This window comes from Camelus dromedarius, chromosome 6, assembly GCF_036321535.1.
Source record: "Camelus dromedarius isolate mCamDro1 chromosome 6, mCamDro1.pat, whole genome shotgun sequence".
Taxonomy (NCBI): Eukaryota; Metazoa; Chordata; class Mammalia; order Artiodactyla; family Camelidae; genus Camelus; species Camelus dromedarius.
Window position 1 is genome coordinate 18,657,481 of NC_087441.1, and position 16,807 is coordinate 18,674,287.

General features: G+C 38.8%; 1 protein-coding gene across 12 annotated transcripts in view; it reads right to left on the reverse strand.

Moving 5' to 3' along the window:
• UTRN (utrophin) overlaps nt 1–16,807 on the reverse strand; it is a 457,624-nt gene that overhangs the window by 314,837 nt on the left and 125,980 nt on the right. For 11 of the 12 annotated variants that reach the window (XM_064486618.1, XM_064486616.1, XM_010983720.3 and 8 more), the window contains 6 exons: nt 12,884–13,007; nt 9,211–9,298; nt 5,729–5,970; nt 5,385–5,565; nt 3,324–3,469; nt 2,498–2,710 (listed from right to left, as the gene is read on the reverse strand). In XM_064486618.1, the coding sequence (XP_064342688.1) occupies nt 2,498–2,710; nt 3,324–3,469; nt 5,385–5,565; nt 5,729–5,970; nt 9,211–9,298; nt 12,884–13,007 (994 nt within the window). The remainder of the gene's footprint in view (nt 1–2,497; nt 2,711–3,323; nt 3,470–5,384; nt 5,566–5,728; nt 5,971–9,210; nt 9,299–12,883; nt 13,008–16,807) is intronic. The other variant, XM_064486614.1, reaches the window with a different exon arrangement.

Genomic DNA, 16,807 nt, shown 5'->3' on the forward strand with positions numbered 1-16,807 from the left:
AATATTTCTCTATTATTCAGTGCCTTTAATGAGCCGTATTTATTACTTATTTAATTTAAAATGCACATTAAAAATAAACAAGTCAACCACTTTGTTCCTAAAAAACATCATAACTTAGTATTGAATCGAAAACCTACTGTACTTTGTGCCTTAAAGACAAACAGAACTTGAATGTCTAAAAAAATAAACACCAGGTCATCAAAAAAGGGAAAATAATGTTAAACTGCAAATTAGTATTTATTGCAACTATCTTTAGAGGGGAAAAGCAAAAGTTTTCCTAACTGAATTGTGAGCAAGCAATTCCTTCAAGGCAAATAAAGGAGTAAAAATGTTCTTTAGAATTAAAAAAATAAATATTATTCCAACAAAGAAGTTGCACAATTAGGGATTGTAGACATTGTCAACAGTCTTGTAGTTAGGACACAAAAAGCAAATTAAAAATTTATAATTTACATTACAATCTGTTACTGTAATAAAAACAACCAAAAAAAACCTAAATATCCAAATACATATGCTTGAAGTGGGATGTTTTTAATGGAAATAAATTGGGCATAGGCTTCAAGTGCCTGGATTTGCTACATTTGTAACAATCCACTAAAGCCTAAAGCTGGATTACTACAACCACAGGACTCTCTTTTGTGTTTTGGAGGAATATTTATTCTTTTTAAATTCCATATTAAAATATTGGTATGCATTTAGCTAACTCTAAAATAAATACACTTTTAAGAGTCAAAGAAGATTAACCTGGGTTACTCTTCACCTACAAATTTCCCTAAATACATCTCAGATTTAAATATGAAAACAAAGCAATGATCTTTAGAAAAGATGGGAGATATTTAATCCAACATTGCTCAAGATGGCACTACTGACATTTGGGCCCGAAAATTCTTTTGTTGTGGGGCTGTCCTGTGCATCACCTGTAACCTTGGCCTCTACCCACCAATGTGCCTACCGCACCCTCCCTTACCCTACATTTGAGACAACCAAAAATGTCTCCAAACATTAATAAATGTCCTTCTGGGGGGCAAAAATCCCCCCTAGTTGAGAACCACTGATAATCCAATGGTTGGATCATAACCAAAAATTTTAAATCATGAATTCTGATTTCTGAAGTTGGATAGAATTACAACTGAAGGCAGACAAGCGAAAGTAGGTCCACTCACAAAGTTAAATGGGCCAAAAATACTGAGCTACACAAAACACACTCCTCTTCAAAATTAACTCTGTGTTCTAACGAGATCTCAGAGTAGAGCTGCAGCTTACTCGTAGAGAAAACTACTTCCTTCCACTAACACCACACACACACACACACACACACACACACACACACACCCTTGCCATCTTTATTCTCCTGATCATTCACTGGAACTGTCTGCTGGCTCCTGGATCAAAGAGCTTCCCTCCGAGTTCAGGGGTCAGCACTCCTGATCATTCTTCTGGATCCCCTCACGCTGATCTGTATGGTCTCTTCTACCGCACGTTCTCTGGTTTTGACTTTCAAACATCTTATTCATAAATTTGGTCTTCATTTTCAATCTTTTCACTTTTTCAGCAACATCTTTACACAAATTCTCATATCGATAACCTCATATATATTCTCTTGAAATCTGAATCTATATATATATATATATATATACCCAAATCTAAATCTCCTATTACTAATCTCATTTCATTCACTGAAAAATATTTACTGAGTGCCTTTTCTGGGCCAGACACTGTACAAGAAGTATACCTTGGGCTACAACAGTGGGGGGAGAAAGAAACACAGTAGGACCAAGGGAAGGAGGCACTGGAAGGTTAGGGTAAAGAGTATGATTGGTTAGTTCTTCATCCAGACCTTTGCTATTAGAAAACCAGGTGATCTGGAGACTTCGCTACCCAACACCTCCACCTTCCCCACAGGTGAAAGGCTGAAGTCCTGACCGTCCTTTCTGACATGGGCTTGTACCACTTTCTCCTCACGTCCTCACCTTGATCCTTCCCCTGGAACTCTTCATCTGCTGACATGTTCAAATGGAGCAGAAGATTCCGCTTCTGAATGCTCCTGTCCCTCGAATTACCTGAATCCCCAGTCTCACACTGTTTGTTGATAGCCGACATCAGATTTTCAACTTCAAATGCCTAAAACCTTAAAAACACCACTTCACGGACTCAGCTATCTGCTTCCAGCCAGGCAACTTCTACCACTGTAACCGAGTGCAATCTAATCACTGGCCCCTCAGCCCTGAAACCTTATTTTGACCATTTTAAAGCAATTTTGTCTTATCTTCAAGGTCTAATTTACCTCTACCAAGAAGCTTTTTCTGCAAGGCAAAAGGAAATAAATGTGTTCTCCAGCACATTAAAAGTATGTCTTTGGTTAGCAAGTTATAAATCTCAACTTAAGTACATAATAAATGCGGGACCAGAAAGAATTCAAAATACTCAATAGTTATCTACTGATAATTACTTTTTCACTCTGTAATAAACTTAAACTCCTAATGGCCTTTGAATTTACCTCAAAAATTCTGAGTTTGGGAGTAATTTCTTCAAGCAAATGTAGATCTTTAGAAATCTTGACTTTTAGTTTGTTCCACTTTCCTTGAATATCCTCAAATTCTTGCTTACATGTTTTTTCTTCACCTGGAGAAACGTTCTTCTCCAAAGCCTTTGTTTCTTCTGCAAGTTTACATAATGTAGGTTTCTGGTTCTCAAGGATTTCATCTAGGGCCTAGAACATATTTTTCAAGATTAAAAATGTGCACAATAATTTGTTCAGATGTAATAATATTGGCTATAAACAGTGAAAAATCACTTTTTAAGGAGAATTTGATCAGAAAGGAATTGTGAAACACTCATGAACAAAGAATAAGCATAATCAAAAAAGTCACAGCTTTCCCAACGTGAGTTGTGTGTGGTTTAGACACAATATATTCTCTACACTAGAAACCAGCAGGACAACACACTCAAGGAGGACCCAGTGTGCGGAGCTCAATGGTGGATCTGTTGCTCTAAGCTGATGAAATACTCCAGAAGCCACATACTTTACATGATCAAGGAAGCATTCTCATTCAACATCGAAAAAGAACAAGATATTTTATTAGATTGAGAATTTTAAACTAGTCACAGTAGAAAGAGAAATAGGGTTTTATTCTATTAAAAATATTTAATAATTACCTTTTTTAGCTGAGGTCCTACACTATAGTAACTAACTATAGTTAACTATAATTATTTCAAATTATAAGAAACACAAGAAATTTTTAATAGCTGAAAAATATTTCAAAATACATGATAGGAGATACTAGAAATGAGCCAAGACTTCTAAAACCTAAAATATACATTACCTTTCTTTCTTGCAGGGCCTTTTCCACCTTTTCAAGATCATTCAAGACATTCAAAGACGTCTGGGTCTTATTCTCGGAATCATTCAGCAGATCTTTCAGTGTTTTCAATGTTTCCAAATATGCACGTCCAGGTCGGCTCTTCAGTTCTGTTTATTTAAAAATACTTACTCTGAGAAAATAGTGTTAGGAAACTCACATTGTTAAATATACTGCTAACCTTCTGTATATAATAAGTGACATAAAAAGTTAAACTCCATAATTAAAATTAAAAAGGGTCTCTGCTAGAGATAAAATAAATCATCCCCTTGACATTTCTGAGAGTCAGACAGTGACTTCATTCCTGCGGACGCTGATGTTTGAAATATTAAGTAACCCACCATCATTTTTCTTCATGGCATCATGATGAAATGTCTCTCTAAAGATGGTACTACAATGTTCCTTTTGTCTCATATAATCTCCTTTTCCTCAGTAGCTACACAAAGAATAAAAGGAAACAAAGATCCCCTCAACCAGTTTCCTCTAAGTTCAAGCCTGCAGACAAACTGCAGAGGGGAGGACATTACCCAGAATGTCACAGCCTGGCCGCACAGGTACCCTGAGAAATAACGCCTGCACAGGCCAGCTGGAGTGATGTCTACTTCAGCCACTAACGTAAAATTGACAGACAAGCAACACTTGTGTGGAAAGGAAGTCAGCTCATTTGAAGTACAAAAGACATGAAACCAACTAGCAGCAAAAGTTAACAAAATGGAAGCATCAGTCACACCAGCCAAACGGTGGAAACAACCCAAATGCCCATCGATACATGAAGAGATAAACAAACATGGTGTATACACACAATGGAATATTATGCAGCTTTAAAAAGGAAGGAAATTCTGACACGTTACCCAAATAAATGAACTTTGAGGATGTTATAAGTGAAATAAGCCAGTCACACACACACACACACAAAATACTGTATGACTCCACTCAGATGAGATGTCTAGACTAGTCAAACCCATTAGAAACAGAAAGTAGAATGGTGGTTGCGGGTGGCTGGGGGGAGGAGGAAATGGAGACCTGTTGTTTAAGAGCTACAGAGTTTCAGTCTCACAGGATGAAAACGTTCTAGGGGGTGGGTTGCACAACAATGTGAATGCATTTAACACTAATGAACTCTACACTTTAAAATGGTAACTTTTATGTTATGTATGTTTTAACCACAATTAAAAACAGAAACGAAAAATTACAATTTTTTTTTAAAGTTAAGAAACGAAACATTTAAACTGCCTTGTCAAAAATGAAACCATATTTTGTAACAGTGAACGGAAAAAGAGGTACTCTCAAACACTTCCCAGTCTAGGTTAACTGAATTCAATAAACAAAGAGCAGGGTGTCCAGAAGAAAGGAAACAAGTCACATTTGCTTACCATGCACACATACAGATTGCTACACAATCTACCGCTGCTGCAAGGAAGGGTATGGTTACGTGAATAGCTTTTCGCATGTACTCCCCGTGACATTACACAGTACAAGTCCTGACTTAAACAAAAGCCAGGGAGAAGAAATATAATATATAAAGGGTGAGCTTTCAAAACCTTTAACAGTTAACTTTCCCAGATCAGGATTACTCCAACAGTAAAATCTCTTTTAAAAAGTTTTTCAGACTTTAAAAGAGGAACATGATTTCTTTTAAAAGAAGGGACTGTACTGCTAAAACGTTCAACATTTTGAGCAAACAGAAGTAAGCGATCATTCTTTTTTGCCCTGCGGGTCATGATATCAGCTGGCCTCCTGGAGAAACAACACCCTTTAAAAAAATCTCCTTAAACACCATCATATCCAATTAACACATGAAAGCTGTCTGGATTTTTACAAACAAGTGTGAAGCCAGGAAACAATCTGAATGCACTTTAAGAGCTGGAACGGTAGCAGGCACAGAGGAAAATAATGAAGCTGGTACAAAAATAAGCAAGTGTCCTAAAGGTCTAAATACTGGGGGTCATTTTCAAGCTAACGCAAACTGAGACGGGAGATGGTGGAATCATCTACTAAAGAATGCAAGAGAGTGAATGGGTTTACCGTTCTCTAGCTGTTGGTGACGCTCCGCTAAGTCCCGTTGCACAGCTTGGTAGCGGCCCACAAAGCTCGCCAAACCCTGCTGGACAAAATCCGGGGCAGAAGGCCGGGACCTCAGGGCCGAGCAGCTCGCACGCAGCATTTCAATTCTGGGGTGGAGGCTGCGGAGGTCCGTCAGTTCCCGCTATGGAAAGAAAACGTGATCACGTCACTCACTGAAGACGAACATCCTCGCAGAAAGTTAATCGGCGCAGAATTAACCTAGCATTCCCGACGCAAGGAGCACCTTCTTTAACTACGGGACTGGACACAGAATTCTTTCACGTTCCAGACGGTTGTGTCTTTACCTGACAGGAGTCCTTCAAGCTTGGCAAGGACTGCTGGGGAGACTCTGAAAAAGGAGTGTGTTTTACCCACTCCTCCTTTGCCTTCACGGTCTTTTCAAGTTCATCAAGCTGCTTAAAATAAATATTTAGATCTTCCTGTAGCTGAATCCTTCTCGCCAGATCTTCCAAATGCTGCGATACATTCCTCCATTCTGTTAATAACTTCTCCAGAATATTTTTTATTTCTTCAGTGGGAAGACCTTCTATGCAGACATCAAAAGTAAGCAGACACATCATGCATTATTACAATACTTGTTTCTGGTTTGTTATAAACATTCTAACACATTCAAACTAATGAGGCAATGTCATATATGGTGATCACTCCCATACGTCCCTTTTAACACAACAACAAAAGTTATAATGATGCACTTAAAAATAACTATGTTTAATCCCTGGACAAAAATGGGAGAAGGGGAGCTAAAAATAGCTGAGGAGGAGGAGGGCTATCACAAAAAGCACATGGGTGGAGTGTCAGCCACGGCCTTTTCTACAGCACGTGTGTTTCCATCCCTGGCATCCTACTTACTGCTCTACTAATTTCTAGTCTGAGCCAGAGAAATAAAATGAACTGTCTGGACATGTCTGGGCCTCTGACATCAGAAGACAGACCCTCTGTCATCAGGAAAAAGACAGCTGGCTAGATAAAGAAGGAGGCAGCTTGAGTCTTCAGTGACCAAACCACAGTGTCACAGGAATTGCAAAAGGAATGCTAGAACTCCTAGTGCTGGGAGCAACCTGGTGAGTGCAGGAATACTCAGCCAGCAGCCAGGTGAGAGAAGCATCAGCAAGCTTACTGGGGATGCTACACATTGACCAGAAAATGCCAAAATACCAACACAGTGCTAAGATTATCTACTTTAGAAACTCACTGGAGAAAAAAGCCATTTTGTTTATTACTGACATCTCATAATTTAGTCTGCCTCATATTTCTGAGAGGTAGATAATGTTCATAGAAATAATAGTTACATACAGTAATGGGGCTTATCATAGTCCTTCTCTTAGTATAAAATACCATCAAGTCAGTGAAAATTACCACGAAAAAATATGGGAAATCTGCAAAGGAATCTTTATCTTCTGAGGAGAACGTGCATGTTGAAAAGATGAGCTTAACATCTTTATTATTTGAGCAGGAGGGCAATAAAACTTTATAAACATATGCAATCAAAATCCAGGGTAATGAGAGCTCTGAGGGGAAAGCATTGTCACTTAGGATCCACAGAAAATTCAATTCTGAAAATTTCCATAACACGTGGTATCCACTGAAAATGAGAAATGCAAACATGACATGACATAATTTGAATATATCACCCATGCCAATTGCTAAAGTAAACTGTCCACCATCACACAGGTAATTGAATAGCACACCTAGCCAAAACATTCACACGACAGTCCAAGGTCAAAGATCCCTGTTTATGGAGGTCATAAACTAAACTACCATGTTTCTGGAAAACTATCTGAGCAATGGAGATCTGGGCTGTGCTTCTGCCAGGTCAGTCCTACTTTAAGTGGGCAGAGGAATAATATCGGCCACTTCTTTTACATGCCAGGGAAATTTATGATAAGAAAAAAATTAAGCTGGTAAATTAAAATTTTGAGGTGGAAAAATTATCACCACTAATCTAGAAAGCAGGTAAGAGGCACTTACTTTAGGTACTAAGGAAGCTGAAGAAACTTCTTCAGTAATTTTTTTATTCACTGATAATATTTGTTTATTGAAGTATAGTTGATTTACAATGTTGTGTCGGTTTCTGGTGTGCAGCTAAGTGATTCAGTCATATATATATATATATGTACACTTTTTCATATTCTTTTTCATTATAGGTTATTACAATCTATTGAATATAGTTCCCTGTGCTCTACAGTAGGTCCTTGATGTTTATCTGTTTTATAGATAGTAGTTTGTATCTGCTAATTCCAAACTCCTAATTTATCCCTTCCCCACGCTCTTTCCCCTTTGGTAACCATAAGTTTGTTTTCGATGTCTATGAGTCTCTTTCTGTTTTATAAATAAATCCATTCGTTTCTCTTTTTTTTAGATTCCATCTATTAGTATTATTATATTTGTCTTTCTCTGTCTGACTTACTTCACTTAGTATGATAATCTCCAGTAGATCTCACTATTCTATTTATCAGAGAAAAAGAAAGAGAGGAAGAAAGAGAAAGAAAGACAGACAGAGAGAGAGAAAGAGAGAGAGAAAGAAAGGCAGAAAGGAAGGAAGGAAGGAAGGAAGGAAGGAAGGAAGGAAGGAAGGAAGAAAGAAAGAAAGAAAGAAAGAAAGAAAGAAAGAAAGAAAGAAAGAAAGAAAGGAAGAAAGAAAGGAAGAAAGAAAGAAAGAAAAAGGCTGTACTAATAATCCAGGACAGTTGTACCTTCACACAATTTCTAAATAAATTAGATGTACATGTAGTGGACACAATGTACACATAGTGGATACACACTTATTTTTGCATATATGTGTAGGTGACTTGTATACATACAAAATAAGCTGGACTATTTTTCAAAATGCAGAGGGAAAAATAATCTAAGTTTTTTAAAATGTGGTTTTTCTGGAGGTGGAAGAGGGTGATTGATCCATTAGGAACACCAGGAAACTTTCTGGAGAGGTGGAAATATTCTATATACCAATATGTGGTCGTAGGTTTGTCAAAATAGCACAGTTTCATGTATTTCAATGTAAGTCAATTTTACTTTTAAAAAGGTGAAAATAATAATAACCAAGCAGGGGAGGAGTGAGTGGAGGTATAGACAATTAAAGAATGGCAGAATATCATTCATTACTGAAGCTGGGTAATTGGTGCAAGGAGGTTCATTGTACTCTTCTACTTGCTTTGTATATATTTACTTTTTCTATAACAAAAAGTCAAAAAATAAAAAGGCTAAAAACTATATTTTTGAAGATTCTGGTCAAACTGGTATTCCTAATTCTGCCTTAGGTGTCTGCGGCTTTTGTCAAGGAGAGTTGCTACAGACCTCCAAAGCACTTACCATCGCTGGGATAAAGAACAGGGCTTATAAACTTGTAAGAAAAGTCTTTCAAAGCAGCGAGGCCAAAGAAAGAATCATATGCAAAACTGCGTGGCAAAAATATTAATCTTTACATTCCTCTGAGCCACTAGGTCCACGGCAAAAAAAAAAAAAACCCCAATATATGACCCTGAAGATGAAATTTTTAAATCTTCTACACCAGTGGATTTTAACTCTTCTGCTGAGGCATCAGCGTTGTATTTAGGTCCCCTTACCCGTATAAAAGCAGAACAACTTTGCTTTTATCTGTTCTATATAATCAACTTTAGCATAAATTTTCATTTCAAAAAGGATTCTGCTGCCTAAAAAATTTTTTTGAAAACCACTTTTCTAGCAAAAAGAGGGTTAGAATGTTAAAATAAATAGTATTCAGTACCATCTAAGAAAATATTAAAAAAAAAAAAATCAAGGTTCTCACCTTTTCCCATTTGCTCCAAAAGGATTTGTCCAGTTTGGTTTAATTCCTCTAGTCTGGGGTTTCTTTCTGTCTGTTCTTTTTCTAATCCCTGAAAATAAAGTTACAATATAAGAAAACTGCAAATTTTCTTCTCAATATAATTGTGATGCTTCTTGAAGTTTTTATATTTAATGTCCCTCCCATATTCATTAGGTATTACAGTCAAAGTTTGCCTAAGAAAATACTATAAGATAAAGCTATGCCATTTCAGGCTGCCCTCCAGAAGGGCAAAGACGATTAAATTTGAAGGCAAATTCAAACAACATAAAACTTTTGTTTCTTTCAGAAGAAAAAAAATTGTATGCTCCATTTATGAGTCTCTATCAGTAAGAAATAATTAAAGCTACTGTTTTAGATCCAGGGTATCCATTCACATACATGGCCTCAGTATACTCCACATGATAAAAATAACACTTTGAGTCAATTGAATTGAATGTGCTATGACAACAGAGATCCCTGAACAAAAATAAATTAAGAAAAACAGAAATAAATTGAGCCTCAATATTATTTGTTGGTATTATATTAGGTGTAGGGCCTAATGCAAACTTTTAAACACTGACAATATGTTTTAGGACACAAATGAAGGTATTTTGTTCTGTATGTTTGAAGACTGGCTCTTAACTGCAATATTTATGTCTCTATGGTTCGATATTATCAATGTCCCTATATTTCAGAGACAGGGGAAGACAAATCTTCCAGAATTAGTAGGAAAGGGCTGAGCAAACTCATGGACACACACACATACATACACACATTCATGTACACAGTCAGTGTTTGATATTTTCTCCAATTGATAATTATCTATTAATTAACTAGTATCCAAAATAGCAGAATCAAAACTTCCAGGCAACCCATATCATTTCAATCAGACAACCTGGAGAGGAATCCCACTTCCAACACCTATGCACGTAAGTACTTAAATTTAGCTCTCCTAATTTGATCCACACAAACTTCAATGTGACTGAGTGGGACAACCATTTTTACAGTCAAAGATTAAGAAAGTACAAGAAATTCTAAGAAACATCACATTTTTGTTAAGCTAACTACCAAACAAAAAGTCACCATCAAACTGGAGAAAAATTATTACCTGCTTTATACAAACTGATTTTTCGCTACATTTCACGGTGGTGGTAGACTGGACTAGGGATTCTCCACCACTGCGTCAGCTGGAACAAGTTATTCCCAGCACTAAAACAAATGAAGTTGATATTCCCCAAATTTATAAGAAAAATTAGTGATTAAAGCCATAGTTAAATTTTCTTTATTCTACATTTTCCCCAACCCTTTGGCATCTACTACGACTTGTCTAAAACAACAAAATAAACAAATATATAAATAAAGGGAAAACATAGGAACTGCCAATCACACCTTATATAAACATACACAATTGTTATTTTTTATCCCCTCAAATATTATAGGAATAATTTCTGGAAGTAAAATTGTTTCTGGATCACAGGATGGAATTTAACTCATCAATATTTTGTGGTGCTTGTCCCATAAAGATCACTGTAACTTCCAAATTCTCTGCCACTTAACTGCCTTTGAGAACTGGGTTGCTGAATCATCGTTAATATGATCTACTGGTCTATCAGAAGCATATGAAATGATGGAACACAGCCCTCATTTCTGCTCTCCTGACCCCTGTGCAGAGGGCTCTGATAATGGTGCTTCCACATTCCCCCTGCCCATAGTCACCCTCTATAAGCCAAAAACTCTACTGAGTGCTGAAAATTTCCATGGAAAATTATCCTCACTTTCTAAGCACTCGCAGCAGGCATATAAACAAATAATGACGTAAATGCAGTGAGGGCTTTCACAGAGGTATGGTCAAAGCAGTATGGAATCTTCCTAATGAGGCGAAAAGAGGCTTTCGGAAGGAGAGGGCATTTCAGCCACACAGCACAAAGGCTTAACAAAGGGCCATTTGGAGCCAGGACAGCACCACGTGGTGACAGTAGGGAACTAAGAAAAGTGCAGGAGTCAGGAGGGCTGAAGCCCTAAAGAACGAATGAGGGGTGATGAGGCTTTGCTTAGAGGTAGCAAAGACAGCTGTCTGGAAGGCCTTGTATGCCGGGGCACATGGTCTTCACATTTTATCCCCATAGCAAGGGGCAGTCATTAATTAACTGCAAGCACTTGAGCTGAATAATCAGATCTATATACATATACATTTTTTAACTGAAGTATAGTTGATTTATAATGTTGTGTTAGTTTCTGGAAAACAGCATAGTGATTCAGTCATACATATATATTCTTTTTCATATTTTTGGTTATAGGTTATTACAAGATATTGAATATAGTTCCCTGTGCCATACAGCAGGACCTTGTTCTGTTTTTTTTAATCCATTTTATATATAGTAGTTTGTATCTGCTAATCCCCCACCTTTCCCTTTGGCAACCATAAATTTGTTTTCTATGTCTGTAAATCTGTTTCTGTTTTGTAAATAAGTTCTTTGGTTCAAATTTATATTTTTAAATGATCACTGGTCACTGAAGCCAAGGGCTGTGAGAATTTAAGAAGGGAAGGTAAATAATGGCAAACACTGCAGAGAAAGGAGGTCTGACAAGAGTGGAAATCCACCTTTGGATTTTGAAAGCAGTGGTCAGTGGTGACCCCTAAATAGGAATAGTTACAGTGGAATGGTAAGGCAGAGATTAGCCTCAGCTTCTCAACCAAACATTCACAGTCAGCCGTCTGACCCCAAGCCACCTCTCCAACCTTAACTCTCTATTACATTTACACACACACCTAGCATGAAATGAAACAAATTATTTGTTCCAAGGATCATAGAACCCTTGCCCAGCTCCTAGCCTCTGTTCAGGGGCACTGCCTGCCTGCTGTTCCCTTCCACCCAGCTCCAAGTCCCCTCGTCTTCAGGGTGACTTCACCCTCTGGAATTCACCAGTGTACAGAACAACTGCAATATTGGCCTCAATTCAATTCCCACGGTACCTACCACTTTCTAACTCACATCATCCACATCTACACACACACCTTGTTTCTCCAGACTCTTTACAAGCTCCATTACGGATGTAGATGGCAATACAGACTTGCTCTAGGTGCCCCAATAATTCATAAAAGCATGTACAGGGAGTTAATGAACACCAATAATGTAAATCACTACAATCTCCTGTTTCAATTTACAGTAACACACATAAGGTACAAAGTAGCAGCGCTATGATCACATATATTTTTATTAAAACGTATTCATTTTTTAAAAGACATCCCTTCTCTAAATAGTGTATATAGAAGAAATTTTGAGATTTGAAATAATCTGCTGTATTTCGAAGGCAAAATATCTTCAGCATACACCCATATATTATTAGGTACCAGATTAAGGCAGATCTAATTAAGTGAAAAAAATAGTAAAAATAACTGGATCACTTTAGCAAGTGTCCCTTCCTGCACATCTCAATGGTTAAGGAAGGACGGACAAAAACTCCTTCCCCACACAGGGATCTGATGCCAGCCAGCTTGAATCAATTCAAAATTTATTACAATGTTCTAAAAGCTACCTTAGGGCTGCATTTATTTTACAGAAAGATTTTGGATCCTATCACATCTTTATGCCGACAACAAAGCTATCCTGATGAAACGTTTTATTTAATAGGATATTTTTATTTTATGTTTTACCTTCAACTTCTTTTTCATTTCTGATGTTTCTTGCATCTTCTTATACTCTTTTATCTCTGTGGCCTGAATGGCAGTCTTTGATTTCAAAATCCAGTTCAACAGCTCAGCACTTACAGCATCAAACCTGATTTAAGATTCAGATGTTACCAACTGTCATTCGTTTTCTTCTGTTGTTTCACTTGGCTCAAGAAAGAGAGCTACCAAAACACCTATCAAGCGTGTGTTTTTAAGCTCTCCTCAGAAACAGCGGCAACCCAGAAACACAGTAACCACACAAGGTTAAGAGCATCCATTTACAACTAAAGGTGTGAAAAGAGGAACAATACTGTAATGTTAATAAAGAAAATAAATAAAAATTTTAAACATTATAAGAAACCACTTATATTTGTATAAACTCTTGCAGATAATGAAAAACAGATTCGGTTAGCTAATAACAGAAAAGAACAAGAACAGACATTCCTAAATTAATGCCTTCTCTAGTTCAGCATGTAATTACTGAGTCTCCTATACGCCAGGCACTGAACTGGGCTCTGAATAGGAAGTTAAACCAGACACAATCCCAGCTCTCACGGAGCTTTCAGTCTCATGAAGGCAATGGAAAGTAAGAGCAGTAACAAAAGAATTTGCTGGGTGCCAATCCCAGGAATTCACAGGAGGCCTCGTAATCCAACTGGGGGAGATGGCTTCCCGGAGAACAGCAACAGGAGTTTTCCTTGCAGAGAGAGAACAAAGGAAGGGAGGACCACCCCTGGCGCCCTGTGGGTGTTAGGTGTGGCTGGAATAGCAAGTACCAGGCCAGGAGGAACAACTGACAGTGCGGCAGGGAGCCACATGGCCCGGTAACCGGAAGGCCCTGCAGGGCAGATTAAGGAGCTGAACCTTAACCAAAGGGAAACTCAGAGCCAGTCAAGGCTTTAAAGCGTGAGAATGACAAGATTGTGTTTATCCTTCTGTGTTCACTGAGGGGAAAGAACAAAGAGAGGGAAGATCAGAGAACAGGCTGTGGTAGTAACGGGGGCCAGAACTGAGTGAAAATGGAAAAGGAGAAAAGGGGACAGACTTGAGAGGTGTTGAGAAGGTCAGTCAAAACCACAGCGAGGAGGAACAGGAGAAACATTCCCCGGTGGCTGGCCATTTACCAGGCCCTTTTTTGAATGTTTTATGTGCATTATTAACTCAACAACCCTGAGGATACACTATTATTATCCCTTCTAATGATGAAGGAATTGAGCTCACAGAGGTTTTAAATAACTACTCCAAGCCACAAAGCTAACAAATGGCAGAGCTGGGATTCAAACTGAGGAGTAGGTCCTCTTAACCAGTACTCTGCCCAAAAGGCATCTCAAAACAACTTCTGGGTATTTTTAGAGACTTTAAGGTAAGCACAGAGGTTGTTCTTGCTGATTCTTTTGGGAAACTTTGCTCAAAGGATTTCTAGTGAATTATGAATATTTGTCTTTCCATAAAGGTAAATTTTTATTGTAATTTGAACAGGATTTTGTGATACTCTAGGTAAATAACCAGAGGGTCACAGCATCGCTCAAACAATAGTACACTCCTCCTGTCATCTTAACAGCAGATTTCTATTTAATCGCTCAGAGAAGAGGAGCACCAACCAAAGACCACAGATTTTAAGTGACCTTGGAGACTTAGTCCACTTCTGCCTTCAGTATGAGGAGAGTGATGTGAATGCATCAGAGCTGCAATGATCCCAGATCATGTTAACAGACGTGTATCTACATTATAGGAAATGACTGTCCCTATGATGATTTTAAAAACCAGGCACCAGAAGCACCAGGAGGAGAGGAGGGGAAATACACCATCATTTCTGAAGCACGTAGTATAAGCTGTGATAAGCAGTTGTTCAAGGCTTACATCTGCTCAGACAGCACATTTAGAGACAGGCTAATAGTGGTCTCTACAGCAGACTAAAGATATTAAAGGATCTGGAAACCACGTCACACTAGGCATGGTTAAGAATACTCTGGACTTTAGGACAACAGAAATCAGAATATGAGATCCATCCTTAAATTCTGAAGAGGTACCATATTGAAGAGGGGTGACGTGGCTTTATATTGCACCAGAAAGCAAAACCAGCATGCATGGGCAGACTCAGAGGGGGCAGACTGTCCAGGCATAATTTCTAATAATAAAATTTCAATGCCTTCTGCAACAATGAACTAGACATGCTCAAGCCTCTGTTTGTCCAGGAATTGACTGAAGGGATTTCTGCATCAGTCAAATCATGGATAGAAGACTGTGGAACTCACAAACGGTTGCCCACCCAACAGACACCTCCCTCCCCACACTTCTTCCTTGCTGCATGAGTCCCTCAGAACACAACGATAGAGGCTGGAAAGGCAGGACAGTTTCAACCTCCCAAGCACCCAGGGCCTGGGCAAGTGACTGAGTCCTGAGTCCTGGACAGTAAGACAAGGAGTAGGGGGAGTTAATTGATGTTTTCCAGAAAAGGCCCTTCTCCTGGATTTAAAAAAAAATAAAAAATAAGGGAAAACTGCCCTGCCTGCCTATATGCAGGTTACACAAGGATGTTATGCTCAGTGCTACAGGAGCATCTTGGGACCATGAGAAGACAAGGTAAAAGCCAACATGCTGAGGAGGGCAGAGACAAGATGTCAGGATGCGGGACCACACCATTCCATCAAAACTCCCAGACCTCCAGACTTCTTACGATGTGAGATAATCAGTGACCTCACTGTTGATAAGTCACATTGGGTATAGCACTCTGCTTCTTACAGCAGAATGCACCCTATATGACCCAGTCATGTTTAAGATTTTATAGTTATGCACTGTGATATTGTAATTTATAAGAAATTTATATTTGATCTCCATTCCTGTTTCTGGCACAGAGCTCCCAAATCCCTTGGAATTTCCTAAATAATGAGAGCAATAAAGGTGTTTTTTTGTTATGTTAGCAAGATGACTTTTGGATCTCCCCCTAAAGATGGGGGCTGGTGGTCAAGAGAACCAACCCTGAGATTAGAGGAACTTTCAGTCTTGCCCCTCTGACCTCTGGGGAGGGGAGAGGGGCTGGACATTGAAGCAAGTGCCAAAGGCCAATGATTTAACCATAACCATGTCATAAAGCCTCCATAAAAACCCAAAAGGATGGTGTTCAGAGAGCTTCAGGATGGTGAACACTGGGGAGAGTGGAGCACCCGGAGAGGGCATGGAAGCTCTGAGCCCCTTCCCCATGCCTTGCTCTATGCATCTCCTCAGTCTGGTTGCTCCTGAGTTACATCCTTTTATAATAAACTAGGAATCTATTAAGAAAAACATTTCTCTGAGTTCTATAAGCTGCTCTCGTAAATTAACTGAACTCTAGGAGGGGGTTAGAAACCTCTGAATTATAGCCCGTTGGTCAGAAGTACAGGTAACAACCTGGATTTGCAACTTACAACTGAAGTCCAAGGAGGAGGTGGTGGAAACCTCCAATCTGTAGGCAGTTGGTCAGAAGCACAGGTAACCTGGGCTTGTGTCTGGCATCTGATTTGGGGTAAGGGAGGAGGGGGAGAAGGCAGTCCTGTAGGACTAACCCCTTAACCTGTAAAAATCTGATGCTGTCTCCTGGTAGTGTCAGAACCGAGGTAAATTGTTAGGATTCCCAGCTGGGGTCCTAAGAACTGCTTGTTGGTGTGAGGAATCCCCCCATTATCCCACCAAACTTAGAATCAGGACCAGAATCTATTTATGCACCCTAGTCTTTTACAACCTTCCGAGCTTCCAAATGCACAAAGTCAGCATTGGAGAGACACACTACCAGACACATCCACAGAAAATAAACACTCAGGAAATGAATGAGTTCTGGTAACGTCCACATCAGAAGCATCTCCCTCATCTGCTGCCTTGGCTCCAGAAGTAAAAGTTTCACAGCTGCTGTCTGCAACTCAGAGGGACACTGGT